Source organism: Drosophila albomicans, chromosome X, assembly GCF_009650485.2.
Source record: "Drosophila albomicans strain 15112-1751.03 chromosome X, ASM965048v2, whole genome shotgun sequence".
In the NCBI taxonomy this organism is placed as follows: Eukaryota; Metazoa; Arthropoda; class Insecta; order Diptera; family Drosophilidae; genus Drosophila; species Drosophila albomicans.
Window position 1 is genome coordinate 33,427,318 of NC_047627.2, and position 22,556 is coordinate 33,449,873.

General features: G+C 34.5%; 1 protein-coding gene across 1 annotated transcript; it reads right to left on the bottom strand.

The window, feature by feature from the left end:
- Positions 1-19,237: 19,237 nt before the first annotated feature.
- On the bottom strand, positions 19,238-20,996 carry LOC117577090 (uncharacterized). Its single transcript, XM_034262191.2, has 4 exons — positions 20,412-20,996; positions 20,082-20,357; positions 19,840-20,025; positions 19,238-19,718 (listed from the first exon to the last, which is right to left on the bottom strand). The coding sequence occupies exons 1-4, from the start codon at positions 20,871-20,873 to the stop codon at positions 19,362-19,364; spliced, it is 1,281 nt and encodes a 426-aa protein (XP_034118082.1). The 5' UTR covers positions 20,874-20,996; the 3' UTR covers positions 19,238-19,361.
- Positions 20,997-22,556: the final 1,560 nt, after the last annotated feature.

The window sequence follows — 22,556 nt, forward strand, 5'->3', positions numbered from 1 at the left end:
TCTATTTTGTACTCAGCGGCTGTTATCTTGCTATCTGTATTGAGTTAGTACCGCATTCGCAAGTCGTAATACATTACAGTTAAGCTAAATCGCTGCTTAGTATGCGGTGCAGTAGAGCATATCCGAAAAAACTAATATTGTAATTAATAAAGGTACGAAAATAAGTCAAGTGCAGTGCGTGGTTATAAATATTGAGTTGAATCTATATTCCCCATATAGAAATAAAACAAGTAAGAAAGTTACATTCGAGTGTGCTCGAGCAAATGGTATATTTGGTATATCGATATAGAACCACATTCAGAATATACCATAGACGGCAAAATATACCTGATTGTTAGCCAAGGCATATAAGACTCCAAGTAAGTAGGCGTCTTTCCTATACATACGTATTTATTTAATAACTTCGACAATTTTTATCTGATCGCAACCAAATTTTCAGGAATCTCAATTACTATAGGTATTATTGTATATATTCGCGACTCTAGCTTTAAAATTGTGCTTGTTATTCGATTTTTGTTGATTTGCGGGACTAGAAGGGGCAAAAATTTGAAACAAACTTGATCTGCGTGCGTCATTAAAAAATTATATCTCTATCTTTTATAGTCTGTGAGATCCAGTGTTTTATATGGACAGTCGGAAATGACTAGATCGACTAGATCGTCGTTACATACATTTCCTGCCGGCACAAAGTTATAATACCCTTCTACCCTATGGGTAGCAGGTATAACAACCCGGCGCCATGTAAATTATTATGAAATGTTTGAACAGTCTTCAATATTATTGCCTAAATGCGTATTCTGAAAGAAACAACCGATTGAGATACAAATTTAATAAGTCCGATTCTGAATACTGTCTAGGTAGACGAGTTTCCCTTTCAAGCGTCTAACTAATATAGCTAAATGGCAGCCGGACTGGTTAACATCAATGTTTGGTGAAGAAACCTAGCTAACAGCTATTTAAGCCAGACTAAGAGGGTACGTGTTTACACGGACACAAAATTATCTTTTCATTTTCTTAAGAACCATTTACATGGGTGTGAAATTACTTTCCGTACACCAAACTATAACTCTTGGACAATAGTTTGTTTAGTCACACGTGTTTGCATGTACGTGAGTAGAGTTGATCTTAGATTAGCACGAGCAAATGACGGTTTAAAAATTGTCTATGTCGCCATATATCCAGTGAAAACTTTTTTTTGACAGTTTTCTATAACGCTTGTTTTGTAGGGTTTTCATAGCAATTTTGTTTCGAAAAGGAAATTATCTTTATCACATAAAATTCATAGACTTGCCGTCATATCGATGAAACATTTTCATTTATTTTTTGAGAATAAGCAGTAAAACGATTATAAGCTGGAATCAGTCAATTATGTAGCTTCATTGTTTCTATAATCGTTTTATTAAGTAACTATGAGGCTCTTTCTAAATGTACATATACATTATATTTATGATTTAAATATTATGAAATATTTCTGCGATTCATCAAACAATTTTTGACCACACTGTATTGATGCAACAGTTTACTGACTAACAAATTACCATACATAAGCAATCATTGTGATTGCTTGTGAGCGACGAAATTCAGCTGACATTTATATAGCTTTCTCAAATTCACACATTACTGTTTAATTATAATATAGATAGCAACATGTGAGAGCTGGTTAACGTAGGCATTTTAATGGATGTTGAATTATTAACTAAAGTCTCGGGACAAAGAACAAAGTGCATTTTACAACTCATGCCAAATAATAAAGTTTGCTACTAGCCAATTTAAAACTAATACGTTTAAAACATGGGTGGTTTCTGCCTGTCATTGATTGAGTTGACTGTGTATGGTTAAAAGCCCAGCGTAAATTAAATTATACTTTGATGCATCAAAAAGTCAGAACTGTTCTACTGCTCAATAGTATACTTTGATACCTTGCCATCCTACATCCCATTTTTCTCTGTCCTAGAAAATGCTTAAAAATAGAACTGTTGAAAGGCGTGACTATGCTTATATACTATATGTAGATGTATGAATGTATTTAACATATGCGTTTAGATTTAAAAATATGTATGTTAGTTTATCAACTTGATTAACTTCTAAAAGCCTGCACAAGAATGTAGACAAATATGTTTAACAATATTTTAATATGAAATGGAATAAGTTTATAGTATTACTACATGTCAATTGGTACACACGACATAAACGCAACTAGGAAACCCTTGCAAAGCTCACTAAAAGCACATTTTCAATAAATACATACATAAGATTGTCTATGTCATATAAAATTCATTTAAGCGGAAGTTGGCAAGCTCAACACTCAACAGCCACTAGTTGAGTCACACAGATTTTCCCAGTGTGTGTGTGTGTGTGTGTGTGCGTGTGTTCTTGTGGGCAAGTGTGAGCCTCTGTATTTATTGTAACTCACACATTTCCGTTGGCTCTGATGTCTGCCTCATATAGTACTTTTATCAGTTGTATCAATGGCCAAGTTTGACGTTGTGTTGACAGTCGAATATGCCACCAACAACTTTTGTTTATGTGCTACTTTTATCTCTGCTTTCTTCGACATCGGTCATGTTCTCAACTGATTCAGTCAATGCACGAGATACTTTAGAGCCTACCCAGCGAAAAATTATATTACCCAAATATACATTTTACTATACCAAAAAGGAAAACATATGTTAATGGTGATTAATTAAGTAAAACTGGTATACTAGAAGCAAATATTTAAATAAATGATTTTTTTAGGCTTTGTAAGCTTTAGTGTTGAGGACAATTGAACTCGTAGTTCTAGGATGTACAATTATATAATATGGTTTTTACGCTGCATTTGATCAAATCAGATATAAATCGTATCATTCACTATATACAAGTTAGATATTATATGTTGACCGGCGCATACCTATGGTAAAAAGCTTTGAAATTTAAATTCACTTGAAGTGAATTTGGTTGGCAATAGACCATGACAGTGCATAAAGATTCTGTTTTGTTCGGATGCCGGATGGCAGCCTACCCGGCAGTCTGTCTGGTTGGCTGGCCAAATGCGGTTTAATTGTGCATCAATAAACAGAAAGAATGAGTACACAAAAGCCAAGTGAGGTAACATTAAAAACATGCGAGTTCGATGGTTGTGCAACAAAGCCTCGGCTGACTGACTTGTTGAGTGACTGAGTGATTTTGGGCTGTTGTTACTGCGCTTCGCCGGATGAACGACATTGATTTCCTCCAATATATATGTATATATTGACGCAACTTGTAGTCAATTGTGCTTTATAGAGTATTATTAGTAATACGAATTTATTAAAGCGTTGTGAATAAATTAAAATGAAAATGATAGTAGATTTTTTCAACTAAGAGGTATCAAATAATAAGTGATAGTATTTTCAAAATCACACTTTTGATTCGGCTGAATTTTTTGAGTTTAAAAATTGAGCAATCAACACCTGTCAGGATCTGCAGTATTGTCTTGATATTATGTTATGTTGGCGAATAATATTAATATAATTTGCTAAATCTTACTCACATTCAACTCCACGAATAACATTAGTGTGTGTTTTAAAGTTATTTCTACTAGGTACAGTTTTTTTTTTTTAATTTGAGGGGGTGTATGTAAATGGGTGCATACAGATATGCACAGTCGTTGACACTTTAATTTTAAAATTTGAAAACTATATTAGGAAGAATTTCGAATCAGTTTAAATCAACAGTTTGCACTATTTTCCTTTGTAAGCACTTAAACAAAAATGGTGTGTTATGTTTTGTTTGACACGGACACGACATTCAAACCGACATTGAAAACAAAAACTGAACTAAATAAAGACTCAAGCCATCCGCTGCTAAGCATTTGGCATGTACTTCCGCCTTGAACGTTTCGAATCGAATGAACCAACAACTGATTTTCATTTATAATGAAAACTCTTTACTGGGCATCATGACGGCGAGCCTAACGGCAATGACGCTTTTCCAACCCCCAACACGAGTGTGCTATCCGAATCGGCACGAGCAAGGGCGAGTCGCGTAAGCTGTGGGTGTTACTGCGTGTCTGTTTGTGTGCATAAATTTATATGTGTGAGAACAGGAGAAGTCCCTAGCGCATCGTAGCCGCATTTGCCTTGTTTGGTTTTTCAGGTTCTGGCTCTGACTCTGGTTCTGGCTCTGGCTCTGGCTCTGGCACTGTCCCTCTCCCTCTCCCTCTCCCGCCTCCGCTCTCTTCATTTTTTCTTTCTACCAACCTATCTCTCGCTCTACCACCACAAGCAGCACTCGTTATTGCTCGGCTAAATCAGTGGCACGAGCCGCACCTCGTGTTGGCGGGGAAACTATGCACTGACACTGTCTACCTTCGCCCATTGCACTGGGGCATGACGATGACGTCGACAACGCTGCTTGCGCAGCTGTTTTGCCGCTCACCTTTTCAACTGTTGCTGCTGCTGCTGCTGTTGCTGCTGCTGTCAGAGCCATTGACTGGACAGAACGGAAGCCAGCAAGGCAAGGGCACCAAGACTTCACGAAGCGTGAAAGTATGGAAATTCATCATTTTTACATTTTTTGTTTTTTGAGTATTTTACAGACAAACTGCCTCCCAAACGAATATATACACTACTATACACCAGCGGGAGAAGAACAGTGCGCAGACGGCATAAATCTCTGCTCACTGTAACCTTTATTCAATATGTGAATATTTGCGTGTATCTTAGCTTTACCACAGATAGGTAGCGGTCGATAAGATTTGTGCTTTGATGTGTGTACGTCGTTACTAAGCAAACTTAAAAAAAAAAAACAAAAATATCAAATTCAAGATATGTACACTATATATTAAAAACCACAAAACACCACAAAACAAAATTGCATTTATGGGTTAAGAATCGCGTCGCACGATTGGTTATTGTTTGAGCGAAAGTTAACACCCAATTTTAATTGACTATACCAATGTAAAATAAAAAAAAAACCTGCTTTGGATCATATCCACGATTGGGATTAATATTTTCAAACCTTAACGCTCTCCATCTGCCTATTAGGGAATATGGTGTCATGTTAGTTACCCATATTATATCCCAAGTAAAAATAATACATTACTCGTAAAATATACTTAATGAGTTGGAAAATGCTAGGTATTTTCAAACAAATTTTAAACATGTCCCCGCGCATAAATCGGAAACAGAGACTAGTTTACTTTGGGTTTCTGGGATTATGCGAGTAACTCGTAACATGGCAGAAAATGAGCTGCTACCACTTCACCCGTTAAGTGCGCACTCACACACATGAATTGTTTTACGTTTAGGGTGGGTTTTGACAGAAAGGCTGCGTCTGGTTGTCTAGCGTACTGGCCTGGCCCTTTCCCTTTCCAGTGCGCTTTTTCAAAGCTTGTTTACTAAATTAGTTCCAGTTTATCGCGCTTGCTTATTACGCTCCTGGATGCGTTCGACCAAAGCTAAACGATTTGCATAAAATTAACAAATAGACATATATACGTAAATACTATGTATGAATATGTACATATGTATATGTATGTCTGTATGCAAACATACACCTTAAAACCTAAAAACCTTATTTTTTACGTAACAAATTTATTTCTTTCGCTTGATGACCAATGCTACAAATATACAAATGTTATATACATCCAAATAAACATATTAATGTATTATGAACAAAATATGTCATATTAGCTATCGATGTAATCTAAGACCCTTTCCTGCTGGATTAAAACCTAACGGTTTCATCATTAAACACCACAGGTGTAGTCAGCAGTTAACCAAGTCAAGACATCCTTAGGCAAGTTGCTTAAAAGTAAGAGATCCTAGCGTAGAGAAAACTAAAAAAACGTCATGCCAACGGGCAGAGATTCCATTTTAACATCTCATTAACTTAAGCAGACGACACTTCTGGGAGCACGAAGGCAACTGAATCTGATGCTATAAGCTGCAATAATTTAACAATTCCGCGCGCTTAATTACCTGTCACATTTCATTTTAGTAACAAGATCGACACGATGGCGCCTAACTATAATTTAAACTCACATTAAAATTTCGCAAATCTTGCAAGAAACCGTATATTCTAATTTTTGTGATTTTTGCGATCCTTTGACCAATGTAAACAGAAATACGGTGAGCTCATTGCGATAACGATGCTTCAAATATCTTTCACGAAAAAATAAATAAAAAATCAACAATCAAAACGGCAAATTTTTGTTTTTATTATTGATTAAAGCAGCAAGCAGCTTAAAAGTGTTCAGACATGCTTTACGAATATGTTGAGGTGATTAAAAAGTTTTTGAAACGTGGTCTATAAAAACGCGATTAATATGATGCCACTAATACACAGAGCAGCGCCGTAAAGACAGCAAAATATGAACACTATTATAATTTTTTAATTGAATTTCATAATATAAATTTAAAATAAATTATTCAGAACCTCTGGAGTTCTACTCCAAGCCTACTCCAAACGCTTTTTAGTTGCTTTGGCTGACATCCAGTTTCCCTTTGCACACTTCTATACATTTTGAATATAGTACTATCTCGATGTACCAAACATAGCCTTCGGTACATTTTATTATTTTGTAGTATATTAATTTGAATAGTGACTAGTGAATAGCGGTTATCTCACACTTGAACATACTCGATTCTAGCTTTGTTACTTGTTTGGAATTATTATTTTGTTCTATACAAAATTTGTCTGCTTTGCTTAAGTTTAGGATCGATCAAATTATGAATTGAAATTGCTGCTTACGCCCTACTAAACTCCTTGACTGGAGTAATCAAGGTGGTCAAATCACAAAATTTTTTTTATAGATTGAATTTAATTTAATTAAGTCAGAGCAACTGAGTAAGACGCTTCAACTGGCAATAAATTTAAATTCGTTGTTGTTGAGGAGAACTATTAAACTGTAGAATATTTTAGTAGTTTAATGAATAATAGACGCGCTTCTTGTAAATATTTATGTGTATATAACATATACATACATATTGATATGCATATGAATAAACCCAATCATTTGATGTACTTTGAGTGTGGGAGACACTACGTTACTAATTTCCCTTAGTCACAGTGTAACTCCGCATATCCTCACAGACAACCCTTGAAGGCAAATTCGCAAACGGATATGAATTGTAAACGCGGAAAATGAACTGAAATTAAGTAACTTCCGTTGCTGTCTGGCCCAAAGTGCGATTTGCCGATGCCGATGACATAAAAAGTGAATGGGATTTTATGTACTTTAGGGTAAATAGTGTCAGTTATTATTGTCGAAATCTTGCCAGAATACAAGAGTGAATGATCATACATCTACACTCTCTTTTATTATTTATATTTTAATGAGCAAAAAAAAAAAAATTAAATCAGTCGCCGAATTAAAATGCAACCAAGTTATTAATTTTAACTTGACCAATGTTCTTTCGTAGACAAAGAGGAAAAGTTGTGAGTGTAATTTTAATTTAATTTCATTTGCCCAACCAAATGATTTGTGTAGATTTTTGGGTTTTTCTTAGCTTATTGCTACGGTCCGACACATTCGTCTCGTCTTAAATCAGTGTCCTTTATTAAATCCTCTTCTTCTTGTGGTCTATGAGGTTAAGTGCACATGTGATAGACTTTTGAATTGCCATAGCCGATAAGTCTGTCACGTTTAATACCAAAGTCTGCTTGGTCAGCTTGGTCAAATCAAATAATCTTCTTCTTGCTGCCAGTTATTTAAGCTTAAATGTAAATTTCCCATCACAATCAACATTCTACTCAAGTTAATTATTATTTTGAAAATTCTATAATATGTTTTTCATACGAACTTCCTTTTCGGATAGATACACAAAATGCCCAACAGTTGTGCACAACTTAAAAGCTTTGCAGGTTTTTTGTTGTGTGAGAAATTTGTCTGCATACCTACAAAATGAATGCGTAGGTCTTTTACTAGAAATCAGATCAAAATTTTAGAGAAGTTCAACCTGATTGGTGGGCGTGATCAAGCAGCAAAGCTTTACATACATGGTCCAGTTTAGTTGTGCATGTGAGAGTGAGTAAGTATGTGTATTAGTGCCTACTAAACAGATATCCAGAAATGCAAGGAAATCACAGAGTGCGTTCCTACTAATCGATTAGATCATAAGTGTGATGAATGCCAAAAATTAGACTGAATGTGGCCCAAATTAAGTGTGTGTGCTTTACTGGGCGGCTGACCGAGATATTAGATGGGCAGACTTGCTAAGTGGGCGTCAAGAAGTTTAACCAGTTTAGATATGCATATGTGATTGTGTATGTGCATTCCTCTAATGAATTGCTACTCAACAGTTCAGCTTCTACTCAACTATTACTTAACAGTTGTACCTATATTGAAGGCATTGCAATTGACCGAGCGTAAAAATGGCATGCCAAAAATTTTAATGCATGCCTGCCAAATTGTGTGTGCCTACTTGACTAGGCGGCGGACGAAGATATTAGTGTGGGCGGGCCTGATAAGTGGGTGTGGTCAGGCAGGCGAGCTTCACAAAGATTTTCTAGCTAATCTAAACAATTGCTTCTCAACAGTTCAGCTTTTACTCAACTATTACTCAACAGTTGTGCACAATTTGAAGGCATTGCAAATCATCTTCACAGGCAAAAATTGTCTTGCCAAAAATTTAGGTGTATGTCTGCCAAATTGTGTGTGTGTGCTTGACTAGGCGGCGGACCGAGATATTGGTGTAGGTGAAAGGGATAAGTGGGCGTGGTCAAGCAGAATGGCTACATGAAGGTTTCATATTTTAGAAGTGAATGTGTGAGTGTGTGTGTGTGCATGCTTCTATTGAATTGCTGCTAAACAGTTCAGCTTCTACTCAACTATTACTCAACAGTTGCGCCACTTTGAAGGCATTACAACTGATCGAGTGAAAAAATGGCATGCCAAAAATTTTAATGTATGTGTGCCAAATTGTGTGTGTGTGCTTGACTAGGCGGCGGACCAAGATATTAGTGTGGGCGGACCTGATAAGTGGGCGTGGTCAGGCAGGAGGGCCTCACAAAGAATTCGGAGCTTGCTAGTTCAATAGTTAAGCATCTCTTACTCAACAGTTGTGCAGAACTTCAAGGCATTGCAGGTAATCTGCTGTGTGGGTGTTTGAGTAGACGAAGGACCGATATATTCGTTTGGACGGAAGGGATAAGTAAGCGTGGTCAGGCAGCAAGACTCCACAAAAGTTGTTCGAACGAATAGCAACTCAACAGTTTAGCTTCTACTCAACTATTACTCAACAGTTGAGAATTTTTTGAAGACATTACAACTGATCGAGTGTAAAAATGGCATGCCAAAAATTTAAGTGTATATCTGCCAAGTTATGTGTGCCGGTTTGACTTGTGGCGGACCAAGATATTAGAGAATGCGGCTCTGATAAGTGGGCGTGGTAAGGCGGGAGATCTTAAGAAAGATTGCCTGGCATATAAGTGCATTTGTGAGTATGTGCGTCTTATCAATTGCGACTAAAAAGATATACAGAACTGTGAGGAATTAACAGAGTAAAGTGCTGCTAATCGATTCCATTGAATTTGTCCTTATACAGCTGTTATCGTCAATGTGGATGGATAATTAAAATTGGAAGCATCAATTTGTTTGCAACTAACCTATTACAGACAACATAAACACTATTAGAGAAGATTGTCTGGTTAAGAAATGTTGTTGTATTAAAAAATCCAAATCAAAGGTCGAGGGAAAAGTGAGTTGTGCCCAGATAAGAGACATGTTCTTTAAGGAAATTGATGTAGTATACTTATTTCAATAAACTGTAGCTGTGCGTAAAAATAAGATATAACAATTTGAAAACACAAATGGTGTTTTATAGCATTTATTCATATTTTACTTAGCACAGTATCTTCCGAGCGTTTGCTAGTCATTCTCAGTGAGTGGGTTTTAAGCAAAAACTAATTAAAAGTTGTAAGACATTGTTTTCTCCTTTTTTTTGTTTTGTTTATATAATACCACCTGCTGTACGACGTGTAGAGACACCGAGCATGGTGGAATAAATACAAATAAAAATTGCAATGCACACCCCGAACACCATTGCATATTTTTTACTATTTACAGTTTTACTCTGACACTTTCACAGTTGTAGTATGAATGATGTGGGCTCTGTTGTAGCAGTTGAAAAGATACGCTTCACTTTTATCAGCAGCCCGACACTATCCGTTAGCTTAATCTACAAAAGTTTGTCGTTATTGTAGTAAAGTTACTTAGAAGCACGATAGCCTTAAGGTCGTGAAGTAACTGAACCTTGTGTTTTAAATGAAAACAGTCCACTGCGTAAAATGTTCTTTTAATTTAATTTTTATTTCATTATTATATTATAATTTTATTTTAATTTTATTATATACATAAATAATATATTTTGATAATAATTATGTTATTTTGCTAACTCTTATAACTCTTATATAAAATCGTATTTCACTCGGCTATTCATTCGATTTTGATTCAAGTATTTGTTCTATTTTGGGGATTCTAAAGTAAATAAATAAGTAAACAAAAACCTTTCAAAATTCAATAGAGTTTTTTAATTGAGATGTAGGAAAATGTTGAAGCAAAGAAAAAGGTGAAATTTCGCAAACACTTTAATATAGACATATTGTGCTGTGGCAATTGAATAAATTCAGCAATGGGGCAATGCGTAGGTATTACTAGAACGATGACGATGGCAAAGACTTTGGCTATGCCACAGACAACCCAAAAGGCAATGGAATCTATACATTTTTGCTCGCTATTTGTTAGTGTTCTTGTAGTCCACATGGTATGACAATGGCCACAATGCGAGTCACATATACATCTAAATAGATTTACATTTTGCAGCTAACAAAAAGACAAATAAGCAATACAATACGATAAGACAAGCAAGAAGCAAATATTGTTGGAACAAAAAAACAAACGCTAAATCTTCGGTGGAGTAAATGCCGAGCGACGAACGCAGCTTGCCAGCCTCGCATACTATATAATTGCATTGAACGCGGTCAGTGGGGAGAGTAGTTACTCAACGACTCAACGTACAAAACCGGAGCAGGGGCAGACCGCTCTGTATTGTTAACAGCAGGAGGTCGGCGCACAGCGTCATATGGTGCGAATGATCGCTGCCATATTGTGCAAATGGCTGGTTGGCCAGCTAACCCATACGCAAACTGCCGCCTTTGACATTTACTAGCCGCTTGGTTATCGTTGCTTTCTCGGCTGGACCCTTTGATACTGTCCAGTTTATGTAGCTAAGTACGTACATTGAGGTGCATGCAGCCATAGAGCCATGTACGCATGTATTCATATGTATGTACATATACATGCATATGTATGTAGTACATGTACTTCAACGAGTATACGCTTATGTATGAATACATATGTATGTACATACATACATTCATATATGTATGTAACTACTTGTTTGCGTGTTTGTGTTCGTGTCGCGTCGCATCGCATCGCATCGCGACGCGGCGTTAAAAGGAAATTGTGATTGCTGCATAAAATGCTTTTAGAATTGTTGCCAATCGATTTCGGCACGGATTGCTAATAGCAGCCGAGGCTGTGGATGCTGTCTCCACTGGGAACCATAAGCGACTGGACCTGCGTCTATATCGATACAACATGCGATTTAAAATTCATTGTGGAGCATTTGTACAGGATTGTGATTCGTATTTGTACCGTTTGCCACAGCTTTCACAAGGTTCGCTTGACCGGTTGCCAAGCCAAAATAGACAATGTACAGGCAAAACCTAAATTGTGGGGTATCGTAATGTAATACTAAAATTGAGTAAATAGATTTAGCAGCAAGACAAAGTGAGTTATTGAAGGTGAATATTTAAAATCGATCAGAATAAATAATCAAAAACAATAATAGAAGCCATGTGCAATTTTCAAGGTAAATGTAGTTATTATTGTTTTAATAGGATTTATTTTTAATTATTCGTTAAGATACAAAGATCTGAAAATATTGCTATTGACAACTAATTAGAAAGGCTGTTAGTTGTATATGTACTTTGAAATTCCTTAAAATTATACAGGATTTAAAAATCCAAATATATGTTACTTTATGAGGGATTTTCGACTCCAACATGAAATTGTTTATATTTATATTAACATTAATATCCTAGTCGATATTGCTATGTCAGTCAGTTTGCCAGCAATTTCAGCTTACCAAGTTACCAAGGCATATATTTATATGTACTGAACCGCCTTTTTGAACTGATTACGAGTTACATTTAAATAAGTAATTAACGAACCAATTAACATCAAAAATGTTCACATCATGACTATTTATAAACATAACAAGAACATTAATTTCAAAGTTAGATAAGTATTTACGAAATTTAAGTTTAGATAAGTATTTATTTTACTGGTCGATAATGTATTTTTTGTGCATAACAATTATATATTTACCTGTAGTTTTGGAAAACTCACTTCGAATTTGTATTCGACCTTTTAGTAATTAATAATGTGTATGTAATGCACTTCACAATAAAAAACACAACAAAATTGAAAAGGAAAATGTAGACTTATAGTTTATAAATGAATTTTTCACGGGTATTTATTTAAACTAAGTGTGTTTAGTGTTTAGCTCAATAATGTTTATATATCTATATACAATATATATCTATATATATCTATTAAACATTATTCATTATGAGAAACAATATATAATATATATTATCTTTCTGATACATATAATATATATTTTGTGTATGGCTGTTCGCATACAAGTTTTAGTTGTTGTGCAACTTGTTTTGTGTTCTGCCTATTATAAAGCGGTCGTCTTTGTACTTTGTTACAAGCGCGCTAAACTGCCTTAGGACGCGGCAGTCAAACGACTGAGCCGTGCATCCTGCAACTTTAGATACGCAGACTCATCGCAGTCACCCGCGTTGCTCGGTTCCTATGTTGAATTTAATATATGTGTATGTCTTAGTAGGAGTATGTATATATTAGCAGCCATGTCGAGCTGTGCTAGGCACGAAGCAACAGGCAGAAGCAGTGTCGACAGGAAACTCGGAGCCGTAGTCACAGGCGCTTTTATACGACACATGAACCCAAAACGCCAATACTGTAAGCACTGCATCGCTCCAAGTGGAAGTGTCGTATAAGTGCAAGGACAAAATAAAACCAAAATCTTTTAAAAATGAGAACAAATAGAAAGACTTTGAAAAATGCACGACGAGGCAACGATTTTATATACTGCCAATTATACTCGCCGATATTTGGAACTATGCCGATTCGTATGTTTATGCATATTTTTATCAATGCAATGTCCGGAAAATTAAACTTTATTTAAATTTACTTATCTTTAAAAACCCAACTATTTACTTTCATATATAAATATGTGTATAATTGTACATATGTATATGTATCAAACGGCTTGTCTATATGCATTTGTATGTACGGCAAATTTGTGTAACTATTATTCGCGGCCGACGTGTTGCATTGAAACACGAAGGCCCAGCCTGTTGCGTCGTATTGCCTATGTCGTCTATATTCAACAGGCAGAATAGTACATACATACCTTCAGACATACACGAAAGTAACCATACATGTAGATATACATATATGCATACATTCGTTTACTTAAATGTATGTGTAAGCACTGACATATCCGCTTCCGCAATAAGCGGTCTTTATTTTGTGTGAATCCATTCTAAAATGGAAAGGTAAAAACCCTTCATCATTTATCATCTATAGAATGCAATTGCTGTAAGCCTCATGCAAATTAATGGAAATCATAATACCTACTTGAAGAAAAGTTATGTACAAATTGTTTTATTTAATATTTATTTACTAACGATATGAACTGATTGCATATTGAACTTTTGATACTACGCTTGGGTCAATGTTATGAACAAGTGCAAGCTTGATATATTTAAACTATTTAATAATATACATATAGGATATATGTATAATAAGTAGACTTATTCGCTGCATATATTGCTTAAGAGCGCCGTTATACAAAGATTATATATTTATATTCAGAATAAGTTTTTGGTCTTAATGCGCCTTCGGCTTTGCGCTTACATTAGGAGAAGCGACAATCGATTATGAAGCAGACAGCAAAAAAACTCAAAAGCCTTTACGGTGGTGATAATGTTATTAAAAAATGTTTTCTATTTCTTAAAACAAATTTTCAGTATGTTTATGTGCGATGAATAGTTTTTGTATCATTCTCTAATTAAAATTAATGTTAAATTTATCTAAAAATTCGTATATCTATTTACTTTATAACTAAATTTTGCAAAATCTGTCTAATGTCCATGTCCATTGTAGCCTGTTGCTGCAGTTCCTTAGATTGTAGGAGAAGTCACTGCGCAACTCACCACATGGGTACACATCGTTCATCTCTAATCTGTTGCTCACTCTTTAGCAACAGGTACTGCGACAAGCAAACCCGAAGAGCTTGCTTATAGCGCAACAAAATTCACGAGCAATAACAGTCATGCGCACTTGCGACAACAGCATACAGAAAAGGAAAGCGCAGTATTAGTCACTGGGGTTCACTCGGCACTTGCATCCCTATCGGCAATTCCCCAGTTGCACGATGAAGTGCAATACAGCCAAATATCCCCACATAGATCATGGATATGACTTGAAAGGGGAATCGTATATTGTGGGAGTTGAACTTTACCGAGGTACGCCACTGCTTCAAGCAACAGTTCCTTCTCATGAAGGTGAATGTGTTATTACAGCAGTGTCATTACACGCGGTCGTGCGAAAAAATTCTATCCCAGCGTTTACAGACGAAACTATGCTCTTAACTAATCAATAAAAATACCTTTTAAAAAACATAAAACAAATACATATACATATACATATACATATACATATACATATACATATACATATACATATACATATACATATACATATACATATACATATACATATACATATACATATACATATACATATACATATACATATACATATACATATACATATACATATACATATACATATACATATACATATACATATACATATACATATACATATACATATACATATACATATACATATACATATACATATACATATACATATACATATACATATACATATACATATACATATACATATACATATACATATACATATACATATACATATACATATACATATACATATACATATACATATACATATACATATACATATACATATACATATACATATACATATACATATACATATACATATACATATACATATACATATACATATACATATACATATACATATACATATACATATACATATACATATACATATACATATACATATACATATACATATACATATACATATACATATACATATACATATACATATACATATACATATACATATACATATACATATACATATACATATACATATACATATACATATACATATACATATACATATACATATACATATACATATACATATACATATACATATACATATACATATACATATACATATACATATACATATACATATACATATACATATACATATACATATACATATACATATACATATACATATACATATACATATACATATACATATACATATACATATACATATACATATACATATACATATACATATACATATACATATACATATACATATACATATACATATACATATACATATACATATACATATACATATACATATACATATACATATACATATACATATACATATACATATACATATACATATACATATACATATACATATACATATACATATACATATACATATACATATACATATACATATACATATACATATACATATACATATACATATACATATACATATACATATACATATACATATACATATACATATACATATACATATACATATACATATACATATACATATACATATACATATACATATACATATACATATACATATACATATACATATACATATACATATACATATACATATACATATACATATACATATACATATACATATACATATACATATACATATACATATACATATACATATACATATACATATACATATACATATACATATACATATACATATACATATACATATACATATACATATACATATACATATACATATACATATACATATACATCTTAATTAGACCATTATCTGTAAACAAACAAATATAGGGCCTATTAAGACTCTAAATTTTTCTAACGCTTTCTTAGTGATGTGATTGCTTCTTCTGACGCTACACACAGATATCATTAAAGGTGGGTACAACACTGTAGGCTCAAGGGAAGGTACAACACAACACAGTAGGCTCACTGAATCTGTTGATATTCAAGCCTTGGCCCGGCTTGGGGCAAAGCTCCTGGGAACTGCTTCTAGCTGGAACTGGAGCCACAGCGACTACTATGCTGCTTTAACAACATAACGGACACGAACAAACACAGCGCGTTTGTCGAAAGTTGCATAAATTAACGTTAAAAGCCATGGCCTTGGTTGTGACTGGTGTTGTTACTTTGTTAGCGGCGCAACCCAGCAGCAGTAACATGCAATAAAGCCATCAAATGATGCCTTTATTGATGTAGCTACCTTCCTGTTCTTTTACAAAAACAAACTCAAAGTGCATCATTGGCTTTGTTGCACATATTTAACTGTATGGACTTTTTGTGACTTTGAGTCTGGAATCTGTAGAAAGCAACACTTAGAGTTGGTTCATATGAACACATGCTGTAAGTACGTAAGTGAATGTTAGTGGATTGTAAGTATAGTTATACATGTGTAATATATATATCAACAAAATAGTTAAATAATGTTTTGTAAATAAAATGAGGCAATAAAATATAGACAATGCCAATTATTACTCTTCCAATTTTATAACAGTGCTTATATAAATCAACCCTTACCTAAGGGCTAAGCTGTAGAGTCTACCCCAAATTTTCACATATGAGCGTCACCCGCTGTGCCTTTGTGGATAAGCACGGTCAAAAACGTGTGCACAAATCTAAATATAGGAATTAATGAATTATGAGTAAATGGATTTGCTTCGTTGCCGTGCATCCAAGCGGCGATTTCAGTGAAGGTTTGTGCACTTGAGTGTAAGGCTACATAAATAGCAGCCGTTCCTTTCCTTGCAACACCTACAAATACGATAATATTGATGTGTGCATCCTAAACTGCTTTGATGTCTATCTTACCACTGAGTAATTAATTAAGTGAAAACTTTATTGAAATTTTTCACCTAATATGAGTATGTGCTCAATTAATGGTGCATAACAAAATCTTTGTTAACATCTAATGAGTTTCTTAAAAACGTCGTCACGTTTCAAAATACAGAAGCTCTCAAAGTTGTGGACTACAATTTTCAATTTTTTAACTTATATTCTTCAGACGATAATTGAATGCTAGACCTTACAAAATGCTCAGTCTTTAACTGAAGACAAGAGGTTTTCATTAATAGACCATCGTCAACGTCACATATATTTGACATAGAAAGTCCAAGCTATTTTGTAGAGATGTGCTCAGCTCTTATTGGCTCCATTGGAGCTATGTAGCTGTTGGCACACTGCTCGTCAATGCCACAGACAACAATGGGAGACACCTATGTTATCAGAGCATTTCATTGAGGGTGTTGTTTAATTAAATTTCTGAAATTAAAATGTTTTGTTTATATAAATTGAAAAATGTGCACACCAACTACAACTCAATGCGACAAAAGAACAAACATAAAACCACGCAAAAGCAAACGCATAAAAATTATATCGGCGACAGAATGCCCTTACTTAATACATACACAAATGCGCATACTATGTATATACATATTTATTATGAATTTATAATGAAAATGCAATTTAAAAATAATACATTTACACTTAAAACCTACATACATGTATGTATATATATAATATAATTAAAATGCAATTCGAAATTATTAATTTTACTCTTTTTATTTAGTTTTAAAAAATGGATATTTAGTTGGAAGGAAGTCTTTCATTTTATTTTATTATGTTCATTTTGATTTTACACGTATGTAGCTGGATTCTATTTGGAGGTATGTTCATACTATATATGACAGCCGTCATGACTCTTGCTAGACGGCAGACTACATGCCAGTTAGGGCTATTGTGTGCACCTCAAATCGGTGCTGGTGCGAAACATACAACTGAAAGCAGTTTTCTCCGCTTAACAGGCTACAAGTCAGTCATTCAATGATTGAGCGTCATCAATGTTTTCAGCCTTTGGCAGACATATATCTGCCATATGCATATGTGTTTGTATATAAATGTGTTGCTGGCTTTTCAATTCTGATTCCTTTCATTTCAATTTCTGTTGCCTTTGTGTGGGCAAAGCGGCAAAAGCAGCAATGCCATAGTAATTAATTGAAGTCCAGTTGAGTCGAAAAACTGAAAATTCATGCTAAGTTGCAAAATAAATTCTCTAGTGGAAAAGCAAGGAAAACTACAGTTGACTATGCTCGACGGTAAGATAATAGTGATTGAAGTGACACACCACGAAATCAACCAAGTAGGTGGAGCTGCAACTGATTTATGCTGATTTATGCCAATAATAAGTTGAATAACATAAGTTACAAATTACTTATTCGATTCGAATTTTGTTATTAGCGTTTTTAGATTTTTCCTTTTAAAATCAAGATGCAAGTATTAAAAACACATTCCTTTTTTGGGCTCGATTGAAATTTCATTGATTAAATAATTGTGAAAATAAATAAATTGCATTGACAGTAGTAAAATACAAGTACATATTTCATATTTCTATTTAACCCTTTATCATTCATACATTTCATCCTTAGTATTTAAAAGGTTGAACGAATGATAGAGGGTTTTAATCTTCCTTTATTAACCACGTTTCCACCCTAATAAATGAATAAGATTGTGTATCCTTCTCATGACAACAAGACAATCTTTTCCTCCCATCCTAAATTGACATGAGCAAAGTAGTTTCACTTTGTTGATTACTGTCATGTTGAAATTCATTTTGTTGTGTGCACAACCTCTTCATCATTCTGTAAAGAAGGTTGAATGAAATGTTCAATTGGGAGGAAACTCATTGATTCCCATCGTATTGCTATCCAAATAGATATGCAAAAAAAAAAAAAAAAATAGTGCGAACTCATACGAATATACATGAATGTGAATTAAAGTAAAGTAGTAACTCGTAGATGTTAACTAGTTTCTTAGACTAAATAAATTTGAGATTCCGAAGTAATTGTGGTAATAAAATTGGCGAGTTAAGAGATATCGTCAATATATATAGTCGTTTTCGATTTGAATTCAATTGATATGTTATCTTTCAACATGGCTTTAATAAGAGCAGATTAAACTGATAATTTATGTGACTAATATTTTAACATTGCTCCAAATAAAAATAGGCTAAAGTATTAATAAATGTTGAATAACTCGAATTAATAACGTAAGCCCAAATATTCATAGAGCGGAACTTCTACGACGGATTCACTTGTGCTCATTTCTTGGAAGTCTCCTCCTTGCAGCAAATATAAAGGTCGCGCTAATTTTGGATTGTTTAAATAAAAATCAATCAACGCCGTAGTGCTTCGTAGATGAGTGATGCCTTTAAATATTTTCTCACGCGTAAGAAGATCGTTGGGGTAGACGGTCTCGATGACTTTATCACCGGAACGTTTCACCCATGGTCGTTCTTTAAGTGGCACTGTTCGACCAAAAGCGCTAAGTAACGGTTTCTCAGATATGCGCATTGCATGGTCATTGATGTGTTTTTCGTACTTCAGTTCAATTGCCATCTGTCCAAGACAAATAGTTAAAAATTATGCATAAATACAACCACAATCAAAAAGGAGATACAGAGAAAACAGAAGATTTTAGATAATTACGTGTACGCTCGAACATGTACTGAGAACTTACATGAGGCTTGTTCCATTTATCAGCCACGGTTTGCGCTATGGCATTAACCTCTTTTGGATCAGTTTTGACTGAGGCAAGAAGTGTACGATCGCCTTTAATGGAGAACAAATTTTTTACTTTCTCTGGTGTCATTGATGTATCCATAGTACCGATGGAGTTAAGCCAATGAATAAATCGTTCAGCTGACTGCAGAGGGGTAACTTATCATAATCGCTGACTGACTTATGGAATCACTAACAAACCGCATCCATTAAATTCTCTGCCTGCTCATCCAAAGTGTACACGGCGCTTCCTGGCTTGGACCGTTCCACCTTAGAGTCCCAGGAAACGCGTTCGTCCCGCGTAGCACATAGAAACTTGGCGTACCAACTAGTCTTGTCAAGGGTTCGATGCGTATGGCCCACTGGCTCATCCAGCCTAAGGTCGAACTTTTCAAACTCATGATCCATACGCACTATGTCGGAGTGCTGGCTTTCATTGAATTGTTCTTCCAATTTTTTTCGCCCATGGTCCGTTACCTACGTATAAATCACACGCAACTATTGAATGAAATAAACTACATGGTCACTTACTAGTGGAGCTCCATCCTGCCCATCTTCTCTACTGTCTTGCTCACTAGCAATCTGATAGTCATGTGGACGTTCCTCGCGCATTTCGTCCCGAATAAAAACAACATCGTCTGAACTCGAGAAGTCATAAGACTGTATCTGCTTAACACGTTCCCGAAGACGAGGCGGTAGCACTAGCGAGTAGTCAATTACAGGCAAACGTGGTTGTGAAACGCAGTGCACTGCAAACTCCACCTCATCGATTACATCGCGCCAATATGCTTTTCCACGTAGACCTCCCCTAGGTCGAAGATGTGCGAATTTGCTTATTATACTGCTTGAGGATTTTTGATTAATCATTGAGTTTTCTTCCTGCTGCCGACCGCTAACAGTTTCTGGTGTTCCTTTACTGATACGACTTTCATTACTACTTCGACTGGCATAATTATTGGAACTCCTTTGAAATCCCTTTTTCGATACAGACATTATAGCTTCTCAGGACACGAGGTTCGGGTATTATAATATTGTAGTTTTACAAAAACTGTTGCTATAGCTTAATATAAGTTTGTTTATTCAATAGACAGAATTGTTGCCTTGTCAATTTAACTTCAAAAGCCTACGATGCTTGAAAAAGCCTTCGGTTTAAGCACCAAATATTTAAGCAAGCATCAAAGCTTCAGCAACTGTCAATAAAACGTTAGTAGTTCGGGTCCAAATAAAAGCTTGTCATTTAAAAAAAAGCATTTGTGCAAGTTTATTAAATAAAAAGCCATTGAGATAAAAGCATTTGGTTTTAACATCAAATATTGCAATGTACACGAAAGCTTTATAAGCTTGAAATAAAGCGTTATTTGGTGTATGACCCAAATAACATATGTTAAAAGCTTGACTGTATGATAATAGGGAAAGACTCGTTGGATGGCTTTTGTAAGCTTAAAGCTTCATAAGTTTCATAAGGCATGCGCTTAGCATGCAAACTTCTCTTGACGGCATTGATGGAGAAACTTTGAAAGAACCCTTAAGACACCAAAAAAATTGTTTTCGTAAAAAATGACCACCAGAGGCTATGATGAATTGAAAGAAAATTTTATTATTTTAATCAGGCAAATAAAGCCATACAAATAATCGGCTTCTACAACTTTGTTGATCTTCTATTGAAAGCCATGTACATAAATAAAAAGTACACAGATTACTTATTCTTTCCTTTAATATTGAGCGATTGATTGCTATAAATTTTGATAAAAAGTATCGATATTAGCAGTGACAATCAATCATAAGAAAAGAGTATCCAGGAGTCGACCCTCAAAGTAATTTTTTATACTTTTTCTGGATTTTTTAGAATAGCCTGCATGCCCGTAACGAAAAATTGTGTCAACTTTAGCTACAATGTGCAGTAAACTGTTCCGAAGAATTCAATAGCTCGGAATCTGCGAACCCGTGATACGCCTGTGCACAAAAGCAAGAAAGGATAACCAAGTATATAAGTGACAGAGACAACTTTGAAAAATTCTGCGCATATTAAAATTCTTGAGAACAGCTTTTGACATAAATTAAAACTTTTTGTCAACGAACGCAACGCTGAACACACATACATACATATATAAAATACGAAGCAAAGCGCCGCTCTACATATAAAGAGATATATTTACTTATCCACCATATCCTTACATGAGAATTGACAACATAATTTTATTAGTTCATATTAGTTTATTTAATAATGAATAAATTTTTTGTGTGGAAATTATATGTAAATTTGCTGATAATTGACGCCTATAAAACAATTTTCCAAAAATTTCGTCAAATTAATTGTTACACAAAAAAGTAGCTTATAACTTTTTATTAGTTATATGACATTACTTATAAATGAATGCCAAGAAACACCGCCTTCATCGAACAAAACGTCAATTCAAGTCTTTTGTATAGCAAGCTGACATATTCGAAGGCTGATTAAAAACTTTTTTAATTAATTCCCATGGCAAAATAACTTGCAGATCAACCCGCCCCCCTCACGAGATGCTAAATGTATAACGTTACGAGCGGCAAGGCTCCGGCTCAGAGTCACCGTCAAATCAATTGAACGAAAAGTTTGGCGATGCTGTATGCATAAGAGTATGTACATAAATATATATGTCTGTATGTTTAGGCTAGTACTGACTTACAAGAATAAAT